At 37.0% G+C, this 17873-nt stretch overlaps 2 protein-coding genes and 1 long non-coding RNA gene across 6 annotated transcripts in view; 2 read left to right on the forward strand and 1 right to left on the reverse strand.

Annotated features, from left to right (window-relative positions):
- Positions 1–1022: 1022 nt before the first annotated feature.
- On the reverse strand, positions 1023–11531 carry MYL12B (myosin light chain 12B). Of its 2 annotated transcripts, none has more exons than XM_034429541.3 (4): positions 11141–11531; positions 2604–2802; positions 2282–2443; positions 1023–1525 (listed from the first exon to the last, which is right to left on the reverse strand). In XM_034429541.3, exons 2-4 carry the CDS (start codon positions 2785–2787, stop codon positions 1353–1355), a joined length of 519 nt encoding a protein of 172 aa, XP_034285432.1. In that variant the 5' UTR covers positions 2788–2802; positions 11141–11531; the 3' UTR covers positions 1023–1352. The 2 variants fall into 2 exon arrangements, with proteins under 2 accessions (XP_034285432.1, XP_034285430.1); XM_034429539.3 differs by lacking the exon at positions 11141–11531 and adding an exon at positions 3344–3419.
- Positions 11218–13134, forward strand: LOC117672674 (uncharacterized). The gene is made up of 2 exons (XR_004593318.2): positions 11218–11306; positions 12872–13134. It is a non-coding gene; the product is annotated as an uncharacterized LOC117672674 (long non-coding RNA).
- Positions 13135–16866: 3732 nt separating this feature from the next.
- The window catches only part of MYOM1 (myomesin 1), a 79164-nt gene continuing 78157 nt past the window's right edge, over positions 16867–17873 (forward strand). For all 3 annotated transcript variants that reach the window (XM_034429534.3, XM_087890482.1, XM_087890483.1), the window contains exon 1: positions 16867–17024. The gene's annotated coding sequence lies outside the window, so the exon portion shown is untranslated. The remainder of the gene's footprint in view (positions 17025–17873) is intronic.

Raw genomic sequence — 17873 nt, forward strand, 5'->3', positions numbered from 1 at the left:
GGCATAGGCAGATTTTTTTTCTCGTTTTCCTCCCCAAAAGTTAGATACCTCTTATGGTCCGGAGCCTCTTATAGTCCAAAAAATACGGTAATCATTATTTTTTTTTAATTTATAGCTACAATATCTCCCAAATTCGCACTACTTATTTTCTCAGCAAAAGGGCCCTGTAGTTATTCAAGATATATTTAGGTGGGGCAAGTATGAGGAATGATAACCAGTATATCACATATTTTCAATTGTACTTTCTTTCAATTTGTCAATAAACTTACAGTATTTGAGGTGTTGTGTTTTCTAGCCAACTTATAGCCAACACTTAATGCCAAGCCTGATAACTAAAAGGTTGCACGAATATTAGAGTTCCAAGGTGGCACTGAAATGGATACTGGTCCCTAGAAAAAATGAAAATTATTTTTGTGTACATTATTCTAGCTAATAGGAACAGCACTCTAAAGCAGGTTATAAAACAGGATAGATAGCAGTGCTTCTCCATTCCTGGCTGGATATCGGCACATACCAAAATTCTTAAAAGCAAAAGCTTAGAGGTACTATTGCTGATACTGGAAATGAGGGGAAAGATCAGTATAACAGAAGCAGTGATAATTAGCTAGGGAAGAAACTAAAGCATTATGCTTTCCTAAACTTCTAGTTCATTTTTTCTGACTCTATTCTCCGGTGACACACTGAGAAAAACTATATTATGTTCATGAATCCAAAATGGTATGATCTATAAATTCTCACCAATGTTAAAAAAAAAAAAAAAAAGCTTCGTAAGAATAATGAATTTAACAAGGGTAGATAAAAAAATTGGAGATGTCATGATTCTCTAGGCCAATCTACTCAGAAAATATATGTGCAAGATATGTTTACCCTGAAAAAAATTAAAATTATAATAGATACACAGTTGAATCTATATGAAGTAGTGACACGGTGATATTAGTGTTTCATAAGATCATTTTCCTATTCTTTATAGAAATAATGAGGTTTGGCTATCAACTCTTAATAAAATCTTATACTTCGCAATCTAGCATTTGAGGTATTTTATTGATATAGCAATCTTATTTCAAAATGGCATTATTACAAAATGTAAAAATCCAGCTAAACCAGAAAAACACATATTTTTCCTGGGCCTTCAAACTCATTGGTCTCATCCTCCAAATTCACCAAAATTACAATTTCCATTGCTGGCCTTATTAAACTGGTGCAAGATGTGCCAGAATGGCCTTGTATAGATAAATACATCGAGATAGGTAAAAGCTGTAAAGCTAGCTGCATGCAACAGGTTCTACCAGGAAAAATCCCCCTTGAAGATAACCATGAGATCTAAAGAGCAATGCAGAAGCAAGAGTTCTGTTTTAGTCATCTTTGTCTTTTGCTCCATGTTTCAGGATGCGTGTGAACTCAATGTAATTGAAATTGCCCTTTTTATCAATTGGTGCCTCTCTAAACAGCTCATCAACTTCTTCATCTGTAAACCTGTCTCCCATTGTTGTCAACAATTCTCTCAAGTAGTCTTCTTGAATGACACCTAGAAATGTGAAAAGATTTCGAGAATTTTAATACAAGAAGTTTTAGTATAACATATTATACACACAAAAAAATCAAAATTAATCAAAAGGCTTTATTGAAAGTGCTCTTAAGTGCTTTTAAAATTTTACTGTTTCAGCACTTATTTATACTTTAGGAAATAAGTATGAACAAATAAAATGTTTGTAGTTATTTAACAAACAATTACTACTAAATTGTTAGCAATTTTTTCTACTCTAAATAAACTTTGTGGATTCAAAATCACGGTATGAGTAGAAGTATGAAGTCTTATAGAATTTGATTATGTCAGTTATGGCTGTCACCAAATTAAAGTTATGACTAAAATCTTAAATGAAACTATTTTAGTAAATGGCCCCGGTTACTGAAAACAATAAAGTAAAATGTGAATAATGCTGTGGTATCATTATCAAGCAGCTGAACATGTCAGAGAAGGAAGGATCAGAAATTTCCAAATCTGACTACGAAACCAAATGATTTCTTCCCTAAACAAGAAGAGTTTCTATTTTTAAAATCATCCCTACCAAACCATTCCTTTGCAGAAAATATCCCTAATTTTTGCAGTTCTAAAAATTAAGTGTCACAGCTTTGCTTTTTAAACACCTATTTTGCCATGGTGTCGGAACGTGTTTCATTCCTTTGCCTTGAACTTGTAGATCATTTTACACATAACTAACCAAGATTATATAATCAAACTCAAAAGCTACGAAATTATTTGTGATACTTTATAGCTTCTTACCTGTTGCTTCTTCATCAAAACATGCAAAAGCGTTCCTGATTACATCTTCTGGATCAGTACCATTTAATTTTTCACCAAACATTGTGAGAAACATAGTGAAGTTTATTGGTCCTGGAGCCTCGTTCATCATGGCATCTAGATATTCATCAGTTGGATTTTTCCCTACAATCAATTAACATTTAAAATTGAGCCACATCAATAGTTGGAGGGTTATATTTCAAGGCGCAGCTCTAAAGTATTAAATAAAAATTCCTTACACTTTAACCGGGGAGGAAGTTAGCAAGAAGAAACATAACTGAAGTAAAATAGAAAAAGTAATTACCAAGTGAAGCAAGCATATCATGCAGATCTTCTTTGTCAATAAAACCATCTCTGTTTTGATCAATCATGTTGAATGCCTCTTTAAATTCTTGAATCTGTGACTGATCAAACATAGCAAATACATTGGATGTAGCACGCTGAGGGCGCTTCTTAGTGGTCTTTGTCTTTGCTCTTTTGCTTGACATGTTGGCTGCTAGACTCTAGGAGGCAAAAAAATCATTGAAGTAAGGAACAGTAGAGAAAGGAAGCAACAATCTATCTTCAAGGCTGTTTAGCTTAATTTAACAAATCATCATCACCGCAGTTACAATTTGTTCTAATCATAGAAGTCTTCACTGTAAAGTATGTTAGGAAAAACAAAAATAGTGTGAAGAAAAAGCCAACATGCTGTATTGAAATATTAAAAAATGAAATTTAAATGACATGTTACTCCCTGAGCTTTAGACATTCATACCCTGTAACATTCTTGTTTTATTTACACTTTATGGGTAAAGTAGGAGAGTGTGTGCAATTTAACAGACCCGATAGCTCATAACGGTATAGATTTGGGAATGAAAACAAGTTCATAAATGAAGATCAATCTGTTTTCAGCTACCCACTAAAATATGTTTTGATTCCTTTGCTGTTAAATCAAACAGTGCTGAATTTCTAACTGAATTAGAAAATAAGTATTAAAAGCTATTTAAAAATTAAAACACATATCTGGATTTTGTTAATTTATATACTAGAGAAAAACCTTACCATGATTCAAAATAGATTACAGTCCAATGGTTTAGTCAAACTTCAGACAGCAGGAAAAGATGCTACTGCTGGTTATATATTGAAAGGGAAGATCTATAAATAGGTAATCCTGATATCATCTACTGATTAACTTCACAATTTTAAACTTGTGTTCCATCTATTACAACAGTCCCCTGACATATAAGAACACATATTACTGTCTGACTAAAAATAAGTCCATGCACAAGTCACCCAGCAAACATTCATTACTCCATAGATAGAATAGCCAACAAGCATAATGTTTAGAATCTTCCATTCAAGTATCTTCAACTTTCTTTCAATGATGATTTAAGTCGAAGTTACTAGAATTAAAAAGATCCATATTTTTAAATAAATAAATGCTTTATTTATGTTGTACGTTTGTGTTTAAAAATAATAATAATTTTAAAAAAAGAGATTCATATTTTTCTACATACAGTTATATAAAATTTCTCCAGGCATACACCTACTGCTCCAATTATCCTGGAAACTATTTTATTTCACTAAAATATTATTTATTCAGCACCATACAGTTACATATGCTGCATACAGGAAAAATTGATAATCTAAGTTTCCTAAATAGCTGAGGAAAAACTGATGTGAAAAATAATTTAAAAAATTACTGCAATGGATTTTATTACAAGAACTGACATTAGAAATCCGATCACTTGCTAAACTCATCTCTGGACAATCACCCTACCATCAAATTAAAAAAAAAAGTTTAAAAAAATATTTAAAATTATGATGAATAATCAAACTATAGATCGTCATCAGCGTTCCAGAAAAACTCCAACCATTTGTTTAATGACTATTTGAAGTTACAATGGCACTGAAAAAAGTGACTTATGGCCGGTTCTCACATTTAGAACTGTTGCAATATCCCCATTGTCACATGATCAAAATTCAATTGTTTGGCAACTGGCATGTGTTTATGACAGTTACACTGTTGCACTGTTCCAGGGCCATGTGATTACCATTTGTGACCTTCCCCAGCTGGCTTCCAACAAGAAAGTCAATGAGGAAAGCCAGAGTTGCTTAACATTCCCGCATGATTCAATTGTGGCAACAAATGAGATAAAATGGGGCAAAACTCAATAACTGCTTTGCTAAGTAACAGACATTTTGGGCTCAATTGTGGTAGCAAGTTGAGGACTAGTTGTATAAAGAACTAAAAATAGTACTCTGGAAAATTATTAAAATTCCTTTTCAACATAAATGTAAACATAAAATCTGGTTATTATAATGAAGGTAAATTTAATCTTAGAAATTTACAACTTCCAAATATCTTATTTTTATTTTTTATGTAAAATTTAAAAATACAAACTAGAACAGAACAAAACTAAACGGAACAAAAATCAATCAAACAAACAAAAAGGTGCATTAAAGAAAAAAGAAGAAAAAAGAAAAAAATCACATATATTGTTCCCCCCTGGTTGAATTCTAATAAATATATTTCAACATTAATAGTTTTCTCCCCTTGCGAAATAGGTCTACGATATATAAGCTTCTAGAACTATATTTACCCAAGCAATTTGACCTATCATTTATCTACTATAAAAAAAAAAAGGTTAATAGGTAAGCCCAACACTAAAAACTAACTTCAAAATCCTGTTAACAATCTATTATTGTATTTAAGTTGCAAAAAGTCTGCAAAAGCGTCAATTTCAGCCTTATCCATTACAGTCATTGTTTCTGATCCGTCCAGGATCAAATATCCTTGATTGATTCTTGATAATAAAACTTTTCCTTAAATTTATAACTAGGGTATTTCCATATAATTTCATTTCATTCCTCAAGTCATAGATCTCTGTTGTATTTCCACAGCATGCATTTTTTAAAAAGTCCATGAATTTTCTTAAGAAAGTCCAATTCATTACTGATCCACGATCACTGGATTCATGACCCTTTCAGACTTCTTCACCAACGTGTAAGTTTCCTACAAAATTCCTTCTCCCCCAACCCTGTCAGCAACAAATTTAATTTCCAATCCATCAGATTGGCTATATCTGAGTATCCTCTTTAAATTCATTTATAATTGTTGCTTCATTAAATAGCAACAAATAATTGTTGCTATAAAACCTATTATCTAAAAATTTTCAAAGAGACCTTATAGGCTAAAAAGCATTCTTATTTTGAAGACTTTCAAGAAGGCTTTTGTTATTTTCGTTTTTAATGTATCCAAGAACATAGGCATTTCCTCTTAAGGACAGTCTGTTCCACCACTGGCTAACCGCAGGAAGGATTGAGATAATTTTTCCTGCCATAGAGAATGAATAAAAGAGACAAAGGGAAAAGTTCCTATCTCTTAAAGGGACCAGAGAAATATTAAGAAATAAAGTACAATAAAACAGCAAAGTTCTCATAAAAACTGGTAAAATACAAATTCCTTACTGCAAGAGTCTAGAGTACATCAGATTGCATTCACTAGAAAAGAAGAAAACTTCCATGTGGCAAAAGCGAAAGTATTTGTTACTCCAAAAACAAAGTAAAAATACTTTTAAAAATCACGTTTATAATCCAGCAAGGCCTGGGTTCAGCATTCAACCAGATGTTTAGGATTTAAAATGTAAGTCAGCAATCAAAAGAAAACAATTTCAAAAGGTGATGTTAAAGCAAAGATGCGCTTAAAATCTGAACAAGTGATAGGAAAAGATGGAGACTCAATTCTGTGGCCATTCTGACCATGAATTGCAACCACTAAGATTTCTCATTACAGGTAAGTAATTGCATTACAGGTAAGTCATCTGAGTCATCTGGGGTTGTTCCTAGTTGCTCCCATTAAAATCTGGGCAGCATACTACCAAAAAACCAGTTTTGCCAGCAAAATCATCTGTTTGTCAGCAGGGCAAAAAAACTTACAGTCACTCAGGGCACCATTTTCAGAGGATCCTGATCTCTAAATATCTTATAATGATTGAGACCAAATAATTTAATTAAAATTAGAAAGCTGGCAGAAGACAAAAGTAAACATTCCTATTTTTTTTTATATACACAATCTTAAGGAACATTTTTCTTTTAGGAAATTTAGGAACATTTTGTCTGTACTGCTTAAAGCAACTAAAACTACAAAATAAATATTTTAGAACTAAGAATGTAGTAAAACATCATCTTTATTTTTATTTATTTGAATCCCGTCTTTATTGTTTTATAAATAATTCAAGGCAGCAAATATATATAAACACACCATTCTCCTCCTATTTTCCCCACTTCAACAACTCTGTCTAGTGAGGTGGGCTGAAAAAGAGTGACTGGCCCAAAGTCACTCAGCTGGCTTTCATACCTAAGGTGGGACTCAAACTCCTGCTTTCTAGCCTGATGCCTTATGCACTAGATCAGGGGTGTCAAACTCAAGGGGTGACTCAAGGGATGTTTAGATCTGGAAACAGCAAAGGACTGGCCTGCGGTGCCTCTGCCCGCAAAAACGGAGTTCAGGGAAGGCATTTTTCACTGGCAAATGAGCATGCTCAGTCCTCACTGGCCTCTTTTACTGATATCCTTTCTCAATTTTTCCTTTTAAAATTATTTTTGTGTTTCTGAAAATCCCAAGATCCCAATGACAGTACTGATACCTTTCTCTTATGAGTGAATAGCATCTTTTCAGCAACCTAGAGTCAAAAGCACTGAAATATGATTTATAAAAATGAGGCTTATAATCAAATGATACTATTTCTACCACATGGTTTTCTGATTTCTCCTCCTTGAAAACAACCAGCATTTTAACCCTATCTTAAGTGAGTTCTTAAAAAAAAAAAGCAAAAGCTTTGGATTCTGGGACTCCCAGAATCTGCTAATACTGCTATATAGTATGTAGATGATGCATTTCAGTTACATTGGCCTTTCAATTAAACAGAAAAAATAGATTAATATTACTCTTATCAAAATCTAATAAAATGTGAACTGCACATGACTGTCAAAGTATAACATACTTTTTACCCTCATTGCCTTTTATTCCAAATTATAATGGACTTGGATTACAATTTGTTCTGTTTGGATCTTTATAAAAAGCATTTCTAAGCGATCATCAGAAAAGCTTCCTTTTTCAAAGTACCGATACAAGAGAGAAGCACTAATGACTTCGGACAAATATTCACAACCTTTTATTTCACAAAAGTCCTGTTATACTTTGCATACTTAAAACATAAGAACTTCTGAGTGTAGGTAAATCTACGAACATCAAGTGATTTGCCATTAGATTTCATAGATGAGCATTCTCCTAAAATGTGCTGCACGATAGCACAAAACAAAACCCAATCAATCTGTACAGGTAATCCTCGACTTACGACCACAATTGAGCCCCAAATTTCTGTTGCTAAGTGAAACATTTGTTAAGTGAATTTTGCCTCATTTTACGACTTTTCTTGCAACAATTGTTAAGTGAATCACTGCAGTTATTAAGTTAATAATATGGTTGTTAAGTGAATCTGGCTTCCCTATTGACTTTGCTTGCAAGGACGCAAAAGGGGATCACATGACCCTGGGACACTGCAACCATCATAAATATGAGTCAGTTGCCAAGCATCTGAATTTTGATCATGTGATCATGGGGATGCTGCAATGGTTATAAATGTGAAAAACAGTCATAAGTCACTTTTTTCAGTGTTGTTGTAACTTTGAAAGCTCACTAAATGAACTGTTTTAAGTCAAGGACTGCCTGTATTTCATTTCAAACTTTATTTTCCTGAGTGAGAGAGGCATGAAACTACCTACTGTCTTTCCAGATTGTGTTCACTATACAGAATTTGAGATTAGGGCTCGGAATACAGAAAAAGCCTATTTTGTTAGAAACTATTTTTAAAATTTTTGTTTTTAGAATTGGGTTTGCCATAGCAATCAATACTGTAACTGGAAACCAGCAGAGGGCAAATCATCTTTAACCTGGCTTCCTTTGGAATGTGCTAAGCAGAATGAGCTAAAAGGGCTGGGAAAATATTTCAAATTCCTCACCACCATCAGCATATTTTTAGAGCCTAAGTTTTTCCAGACTTGTTTTTTTCAATTATTTTCACCCAGAAACAATAAATGTCTTGTGCTAAATTCTATGAATTCTAATACAGATCTGTTTTATAATTATTCTGAACTTGTTTTCATGAAAATACTATGCATGTACGTTCACCATGAGTAAGAAAGATGTACCTATTTTTATTTTTTTTTAATATGCCGCCCTTCTCCGGAGACTCAGGGCGGCTTACAATGCGTTAAACAATAGCCTTCATACTTTTGTATATTTTATACAAAGTCATCTTATTGCCCCCACAAACCGGGTCCTATGCCCAATTTGAATACAAAAACCATATTTTAGGTCTTAATTTTGGAACAAATCAAATTCTCAAGTGTTATTGGTTATTCATTCCTTAAAAGAGTTGATCAGAGAAATGACTGCCATAAAATAGCTGTGCAGGTAGTCCTCAACTCACAACAGTTTGTCTAGTGACCATTTGAAGTTACGACGACCTTGAAAAGTGCTTTGACCATTTTTCACATTTATTACTGTTGTAGTATCCCCATGTTCATGTGATAAAAATTCAGACTCTTGGCAACTGACTCATACTTACGACAGTTGCAGTGTCCCAAGGTCACATTTTGCAACCTTCTGATAAGCAAAGTCAATGGGAAAGCCAGATTTGCTTTATAACCATGTTACTAGCTTAACAACTGCAATGATTCATTTAACTGTGACAAGAAATAAACTCAACAACTGTTTCATTTAGCAATAGAAATTTTGGGCTCAATTGTGGACTGTACGTGGTAGTGTAGTGTACACATGTGAGCTCTGCACACAGAGTAATTTATGTAGCAATTTCCAGCCTGCACAAATAGTAGCCAAATTGGAAGGAGAACCTGGGACTTGTAGTGTTATCTTCAACCCCAACCCCTGAGGCTGGAAGAGGACTATTAGGGGAATTATTTTTTAAATTCCAATTAACAAAATAAAGGCAGTATGCAAACTTCTTTTTTCTACTTTCATTCTTCTTTCAATATCTGTGAAAGATGCAACCAAAAACATCCAGAAAACTTTTATCGCTCAATGAATACAGATAGTTCTCATTTAACGACCACAATACAAGGAATGCAGTAATTGAGTAAAACATTACAATACGCCGCTCAACTTATGTTAGTCTTGCTGGGTTTATTAAGCAAAGTTCTACGACCACAACTTGCAACTTCCTGCAGTTTCCCCACTCACTCTGCTTGTCAGAAGCCAGCTGCCCAGGTTGCAAACAGGATGCTATGAGTATTAAATAAATTCACACAGTGGGTTGCTAAGCATCCCAAACTGTGATCACATGGATGTTCTGACCATCTTAAATCATAAACTTACTGTTTCGGCACCATTGTAAGTTTGAATGGTTAATAAGCAGGACAATCATTCACCAAAGATTACGTGCAACTGAATGTGGATCTCCTCTGGTATTGTAGGTTCTCCCCTGCATTGATGGCTTTTTGAAGTTTTCTGGAATGCAATCCTTTGGTTGGATCCACCTACTACGACCCTGCTTCCCCCAAAATAAGACATCCCGATAATAAGCCCAAACGGGCTTTTGAGCGCATGGCAATAAAGCCAAGCGCTTATTTCAGGGTTCAAAACAATTTAAGACGTGGACTTATTTTGAGGGGAAAACACGGCACCCTACACTATGGATTTCTGTAACTAGAGTTTGAGTAAATGAAACTAAAACGCGCATCCGAATCGGGCCTTTCAGATGCATTTGACGGGTCTACCCAAAGCAGAGATGTGGCTTTTCGATAGGAAAAGAAAAATCTGCCCCATCTCACAGCAAGAGGTTTGAGGAAACCACCAACTAACTACACAATGCCGTTTTGTTGGGAAATACGGCCAAGCAGAAGAGCAGCAGCACCAAGTCTGCTTTGTGTTTGTGTGTGTGTGTGTGTGTGTGAGTCAAAACGCTCCAAAAAGTTGTTTGGTTCAGGAAATTATCCCATAAACTTCTATCCTCCAGCCAGATTGACCAGCACCAACCGTTTCCTTACCACAGGGGTCTCCAACCTTGGCAACGTTAAGACTTGTGGACTTCAACTCCCAGAATTCCTCAGCCAGCTAAGCTCTGGGAGTTGAAGTCCACAAGTCTTAACGTTGCCAAGGTTGGAGACCCCTGCCTTACACCACCAAATTACAAAAGGCAGAGCCGCCTTCGTGGGCATTTTAAGACGGTGAAGTGTTCCTTCCCCCCTTTCCTTTGTTTCCAGGCTTCTCGTTTCACCCGATCCAGTTTTATCATCGCTCCCATCCCACTCAACAAGCTCCGGTCTTGCTGCGGATGATGGGGGGGGGGGGGCGTCCCAATCCATCCAGCGAAGACCAAGCAGGCTCTTCCAAGCGTTCAGAAACCGCTTCAACCTGCCTTACCCCACCCCCCACCCCTTCGGCCCAAGGCCAGGTAAAACTAACGGCTCAGCCTCTGCCGGACAAGGCCCGCCAAGACCGGAGATCGGCCGAGGTTCGCAGGGCCAGGAGATCGGCCGTGGCCGGTGACAGTCCAACCCTCTTTTCCTCTTCGTCTCAACGCCCTTTTCCAGCCCCGGGACTCGCCGGCGATAGAAAGCGACCTCCGAACTCCCGGCTACCGAGATCTGCCCAGCCGTTCAAAAGTAACCGAAGCCGAACTTCACAACCAGCAGCGGGGAAACGGGAGGGGCGGGAAGGGGGGGGAGGGAAGAGAACCACAGAGGGCACCTGCAGCTCTCCGCATCCACTTATTCCAGCTCCCTCTCGCAAACGAATCTGCCCACCAGCCTAACCGTCCCCCCGGTTTCTCTCACCTCGATTCTAACGGAAAGAAATTCAGCGCCGATGGATCGCGGCAAAGGACAAACGGCCGTTCGAAGCAAGGAAACCAACAGCCCCGGCACTTCCGGAGAGCGCGACGGCGGGAGAAACTACTGTCGTGCTAGAGGAGGAGGAAGGGGAGCAAAATAGAATGAGACGGTACAGTCGGTGGGGAAAAAAACATAGCCTGCTACTGATAAGGCACACAGCAACTACAGGTTATGTTTTCTTCTAAAGTTTAGATACGTGCTGGAGGCCAAAAATCCAATAGGAAAAGAGCTGGCTGGTCCAACATTTCCCTCCGGTTTTTTCGCTATTGATTTGGTACAGTCCGATCTGCTCGCCGCATTCCAAGGGACGGGGTGTGGCTAAAATGGGAAGGAGAACTCGGGGGCGCATGCGCGAATGCGCCTGATGACCTTGTAAGGGAATTGAAACTCTTTTCCTGTTCAGCCGTAGTGGGTAGGGCGCTGGTGACGTCAGGAGGTTCGCGCGAGCCAAACTGACGTATTTCAAGTCGCATTCCGGGGGAGGGGGAGGGGAGCTTTATCTGAACGGAGCGGGAAGCTCCTCTTGCGGGGCTTTGAGATTTCTCGCTCTTGAGAGATCTTCCTTCAGTCCTAAGAGGTTCCCTCGGCTCTTCTCAGTTATTTTTTTGAATAGGGACGCTTGATCCAAGGGATGCCCCATAAAATGACTATAAGCAGGATTTGGTTAGTGACTAGTCTAAAGAAAAGAAGAATTAGGGGTGACATGATAGCATTGGCACTTAGACTTATATGCTGCTTTGCAATGCTTTACAGCCCTCTCTAAGCGGTTTACAGAGTCAGCCTATTGTCCCCAACCATCTGGGTTCTCATTTTACCCGCCTCAGAAGGATGGAAGGCTGAGTCAACCTTGAGCCTGGTGAGATCTGAACTGCCAAATGAAGGCAGTCAGCAGAAGTAGCCTGCAGTACTGCCCTCTAACCACTGTGGCACCACCCCTCATGATAGCAGTATTCCAGTACTTGAGCGGCTGCCACAAAGAAGAGAGGGCTGCCACAAAGAAGCACTGGAGGGCCAGACAAGAAACAATGGTTGGAAACTAATCAAAGAGAGAAGCAACCTGGAATTAAGGAGAAACTTCCTAAAAGTGAAGACAATTAACCAGTGGAACAGCTTGCCTTCAGAAATTGTGGGTGCTCCATCACTCCATCACTGGAGGTTTTTAAGAAGAGGCTAGTCAATCACTTGTCTGAAATAGTATAGGTCAGTGTTGGCGAACCTTTTCGGCACTGAGTGTCACCTGATCTTCGGTTTATGGAGCACATGCGCACGCGAAGACCAGTTAGCCGGCTTGCATGTGCATGCCAGAACTCAAAAGAGCAATGGGCGACAGCTGGCGTGCCTGGAGAGATGGCTCTGAATGCCACTTCCAGCATGCGTGCCATAGGTTTGCCATCATGGATATAGGTTCTCCTGCTTGAGCAGGGGCTGGACTAGAAGACCTCCAAGGTCCCTTCTAGCTCATTCATTCTATTCTAACTATCTGTGGCTCCTGATATATGAGGAGTTGTTCTTTTAAAACTAAGGTATAAGACCTCCAGGTATATAATAAAAGCATGCTCATCAAACTGTTCTGTTTTTTTGCATCACAAAGTGCTTTTTTTTAGCTGCTATATTTAGGGTCAACTCAAGGTGGTGAATGTATCTAATACTCCCTTTTCCTTCTCCCTTCTCCAGAACAACAACGCTGCAAGGTTGGCAAGGCTGAGAGAGAGTAACTGGCTCAAAGTCACCCATGCACTCATGCATGTCTAAAAGAGGTTTCTACCATAGGTTCCTAGGCCAACCACATAACCTTAACCACTACAGTACACTGACTGTCTTCTATATTTTTGGACATAGAGCTGTTAACACTTTAATGGCTTCTTTCTCCCCCAGCAATTCAGTTACTATTTTATCTGTTCTTGGATATTTCCTATTAAACAGCCTGTCATACCTCAGTTTCTATGGAGTCAGTTCTTCAATATGTTTTCTTTCCAAATGTTTCTGTCATTTTATAGTCCCTTTAGAGTTAAAGTATAATCTTTCCATCTTCCTCTAACCTCATTTCCATTATAGATCCTTTGCCAAACTCTTGATTAATCATCTTTAGCTATAAAATGTCCTGATTTTTGATGATTGTTTTTGCTAATCATTCATTTTCTGGTTATTTTTTATCTTTTCACATTGAGGTTAATATATCATTCATGTATTTTCTATATTAGAAATGTGCATTCACCTGTCAGATAATGCCCTACGGCAGGGATGTTAAACTCGCATCATCACGGCTGCTTCACATGACATATTGCGACTTTTTCCCCCTTCACTAAACCGTGCATGGGTGTGGCCCGTGTGTAACGCATCCGGCCCGTGGGCCGTGAGTTTGACAGTGCCCTACAGTTTCATCTGTCTTTGCCTATCATGATAGCCTTTTCTGGAAATGGCACTATAATTTGCACTATACTGTGCATGTATGTAATAAACAACTACATTACATACTATTTTTTCAGCCATGTAGTCCGTTTATCCTGGTGTCTGTATGACTGCGACCAATAACCATAGAAAAGGACTTAATCTTTTTCTATAATGAATTTTGATTGTTTTGTTTGTTTTTAAATTCTATGTAGAGAATAATATTGCAAAAAAAAAAAAAAAAAAAAAAACCCAACCCTGTCAGGGTAAAAAGGGAAAACATTTGTCATGTGTGGCAGTCTTTATCTGGATTATGACTAAAGTTTATGTATATGCATACATTAAACTAAAGAAACCGGTTGCATATTTAACCTATTGAATAATTCACACTGCATTGCAAATGAGCTGAAAATCTATATCCGTGAAAAGCAAATTTGTATATTTTATCTATTCTTCCAGCAGATGGCAGGGGAATGAAGATGCAAGAAAATAAAAATGATTTAAATCTCATAATGAGTAAAAAAAATGAAACAAATTTCGAACAAGAAGTACCGGTAGATCTGATATTTAAAACATTAATGTCTGACTTCGCGTCTTTGATGCCCTTATCTTCATCTATATAATTTCATTTATATCTCCAGAATTTTTCCTCTTAGGATTTCATTCTTACACTAGGCTCTGAATTTCCTCTTTCCATTTCTTTTTTTTTAATTGAAAAAGTTTTTCAAATACAGATTTTTCCCCCTTTTTCCCCCCTCCTCCCTAACCCCCCTCCCCTCTCCCCATGGCTTCTCCAAAATAAAATCCAAATTGATATCAGATTATATAATACTTTACCATCCTTTTACACCACCCCCATATGCTAACCATTTCTTTCTAACATTATTATTATATCCCCCCTATACTATACATTTCAAAGCAACATTCAGCTATAAAATTATATAATAAATCCTAATTTGGCATTTATTCAACTCATAATCTACCCATTTCCTCCACCCATTTCTTATTATACTGGCAAGACTGAGCTTGTAAAATGAAAAACATCTCAAACCAAAATAGGAGGAAGATGTGTTGGATGTGTTCACTTGTCTTGTTTGTAAAAAATGATAAAGGTGGGAAATCAATCAATCAATCTGCCTATATTCTTGGAGAATTCTGTTACCCCCAGTCAAAGTGTGTGACATCAATATGATAATGGCCTGACTTGCCAGTACAAAGGGGGAAAGATGCTGCAAATGGAATAAATTATATAGTGATAATTTCTCAGCCTTTCAACTTTGAAGTTCACTAGCTAAGGAAAACAAGTCTCTCCTTTGGGTGTTGAAACAAAAGTATACTTTATAATTCAAATGCAATTTAATAAAAAATCAGAAAAAGAAAAAAAACTTTTTAAACAGGCATTCACATGAAGGAAAACAGCAATGAGAAAATAGTGTTAATAAAATAATAGACGTGGTCTTAAAAGAATCTCTCATAAAAGCTATGAGGCCTGTAAACATGGGACAGATTCAAGTTTTGTCTATCTTGCTAATCAAAGCACCCATATTAATTGAATTTCCACAATGACAGTTAACTTTAGATACAATAGTTATTATAAACAAAGATCTTAACCAGACCACATTTTTGCTGGCCACATGACTAAGGAAGTGTCTTCAGACAGTGCTGACTCCTTGTCTAAGAAACAGAGATGAGTATCACCCCTTAGAGGCAAACATGACTGGGCAAGGGGAAACCTTTACCTTTATAACCATTAAGTGGTTTTCCTAGCTTAAATATATCGTTATAATATTGTATTCCTTTCCCTTGAAGATCTGCTTCCCATTTCACATGATAAAGGGGAATCTTTCCCTAAGCGTTTCCACCATTCCTCAGTCAAGTTCCTCCACATTCATTTGAGGAATCGTCTCTACCCAGTTAGATCTCCCATTAGTTCTGGCAGGAGAGACATTTCAAGTCCATCCACAAGGGAATGCCATCTGTCATGGACTAGGAAGAGAACCCTTTTTGTCTTGCCCTTTGAAGCATCATCCTGGCGAGATCAGGGTGGCCTTGACCCTACTAGTCTTTTATAAGGCCTTAAATATGTGACTTTATTCAATTATTCAATGTTGATGCAACAAAGCCCTCTTCTTCCATAGTAGTTATTTTGTAAGAATACTCAGTCTGCTCTCAAAATTCCAGCACACCAAACTAACCCATCAAATCAGCAGTAACTTTAAATCCAGAGATAGTGTGGCTATCTCAATTGTTTTCTTTGACTATGAAATCATTACCTAATTTGATATGAGCATTTTTCTGAAGTGTATGATTAACATAATTTTACTGTGTAGATAAATTACATGTTGGCAAGCATATTGACTTCATGATTCCATTGGATAGTCTGTCATCCCAGTACTATGATTTTAAAAGACAGGCAACAAGAAGCAGTTGACAATCATTTTAAGTAATTTTGGGGAGCAAAATACCATTTTAAAAGGTATATTTGAAGTTATTTTGTTTATTATTTGAAAGAAAATTAGGGGATTTTTAAAAATTAATTTTAAAAATAAGACCAGTTCCCTACTATTTTATGTACATTAACCTAGAAGGCAAATTCCTCATGTCTTTACATAAAATTATTTTCAAGTTAAATGTAGATAGGATTCTGCCCTTTGAAAATAAAAAACATACTGGAACATGTAAAACTCTTGTAGTTAATGGCAGCATTAACAAGTACCAGTAATATTCCCCAAATACAATTCTTAGTCAGAGAGAAGGTTGATTGAATACCACACATGTAAATATTTAACTAATGATGTATTATTTTTTTGTTAATGAATCTCAACAGTCTCCTTCCTGGATCAAAATGTTTGTCTTTACTAAATATAAAAAATATGTATTCAATAGTTTGAAATGCTATATTTTAGAAACGTTCCTACTGCAAGTTAGTACAAATTTTTAAGGCCTTCCCAAATATTTCATACTGAGATTACTGTATGTATTTTGCCATTACAGAGGAAGTACTAAATATGATTTAATTAAATTTCAAGGATGCTGGACTCCAGTTTTAAATATTCATTTGTAGATTACAATAGACATTACAGTATTTATCAGAGAGAAACTTCATTAAACTGAAGTCATCTATATAAATAGAAACACAAAGAGATGGAAAGTATACTGTATGGAAATAAAGATGACATGACAGGTTAACTACAAGTAATCCTTGAATTACAATGACATTTGGGACTGGAATTTTCATTGTCACTAAGTGATGTCATAAAAGTGTAATATCACGTGATTGCATCACTTAGTGATAGCACTCCTGGTTGCCATCATAATCCCAGGACAGTGTGGGTCATTAAGTGAGAACCTCATGTGACTGCAATGTGGGTAGAGGTGAAATCCCAGGCAACCAGACCAGTAAGACACACGTGTACATGTGTGCAGGTGCTATGGAGAGGTAAGCAGGAGCTGTGGGGAGCTGCTCTGTAGTATGGGTGCTGCAGCTGGGAGCTACTGAGTATGGTTGGGTGTTTTGAACAGTGAGTGCTATGGAAAATGGATGGATGCGGTATGGAAAGAATCTTGTCCTTTCCATCTTTTCTATCCATGCAGGAAAGGCAAGCAATGATCTCCCAGTGGTTCCTTTTTAGGAATGTTTATTTCTTCATTGGTCCCTGTGCTTTTCTTTGCTTTCTCATCTCTTTCCCATATTAACATTAAGGCAAACTTTTTCTCTTTTTCCCTCAATGTAGCATTGTTGATCTTATGCTACAATAATCAGAGCAATAGCAGAACAAACTGTTCTTTGTTTTCTCAAATTCCTCTGTAGATCCATGGAAACTGATAGTTCAGCTTCCCATAAATAAAGTAGCAATGTTAAAATATAAAGGGGCCTAAAAAAAAAAAAGAAGGGAAGCTTTGCAGTTATGGGGGCAGGAGGTGGGAAAGGAAGAAGATTATGCTTTGCCAAGTGAGCAGAAACTGAAAGAACGCCTACTTGGAGATGTAAGGGTTGAATGAAACACGATCTTCTAGGATTAGGGCAGTTCTTTGATTTAATGAGACAGTGTTGGATCAACCGCAAAATCATGGAGAAAAAAATCATGGAGAAAAAAGCAGGACACACTAGCTAGACCAGCCACTGAAATAAGGCAGTCCTCAACTTACAACAATTTATTTGTGACCACCCAAAGTTGCAACAGCACTGAAAAAAGCAACTTATAACATTTTTTCACACTTATGTCTGTTGCAGCATCCCCACGGTCATGTGACCAAAATTCATGCTTGATAACTGACTCATATTTAT

The sequence above is a fragment of the Pantherophis guttatus genome, chromosome 3 (assembly GCF_059756535.1).
Source record: "Pantherophis guttatus breed Tessera chromosome 3, ASM5975653v1, whole genome shotgun sequence".
NCBI classification, from domain to species: Eukaryota; Metazoa; Chordata; class Lepidosauria; order Squamata; family Colubridae; genus Pantherophis; species Pantherophis guttatus.

What these genes read in the sequence shown, in the direction of transcription:
- MYL12B (XM_034429539.3), bottom strand. An exon ending in TGATATGCTTGCTTCACTTG is followed by an intron (nt 2,444 to 2,603) that starts GTAATTACTTTT and finishes AATTGATTGTAG; the next exon opens with GGAAAAATCCAACTGATGAA. An exon ending in TTTTGATGAAGAAGCAACAG is followed by an intron (nt 1,526 to 2,281) that starts GTAAGAAGCTAT and finishes TCACATTTCTAG; the next exon opens with GTGTCATTCAAGAAGACTAC.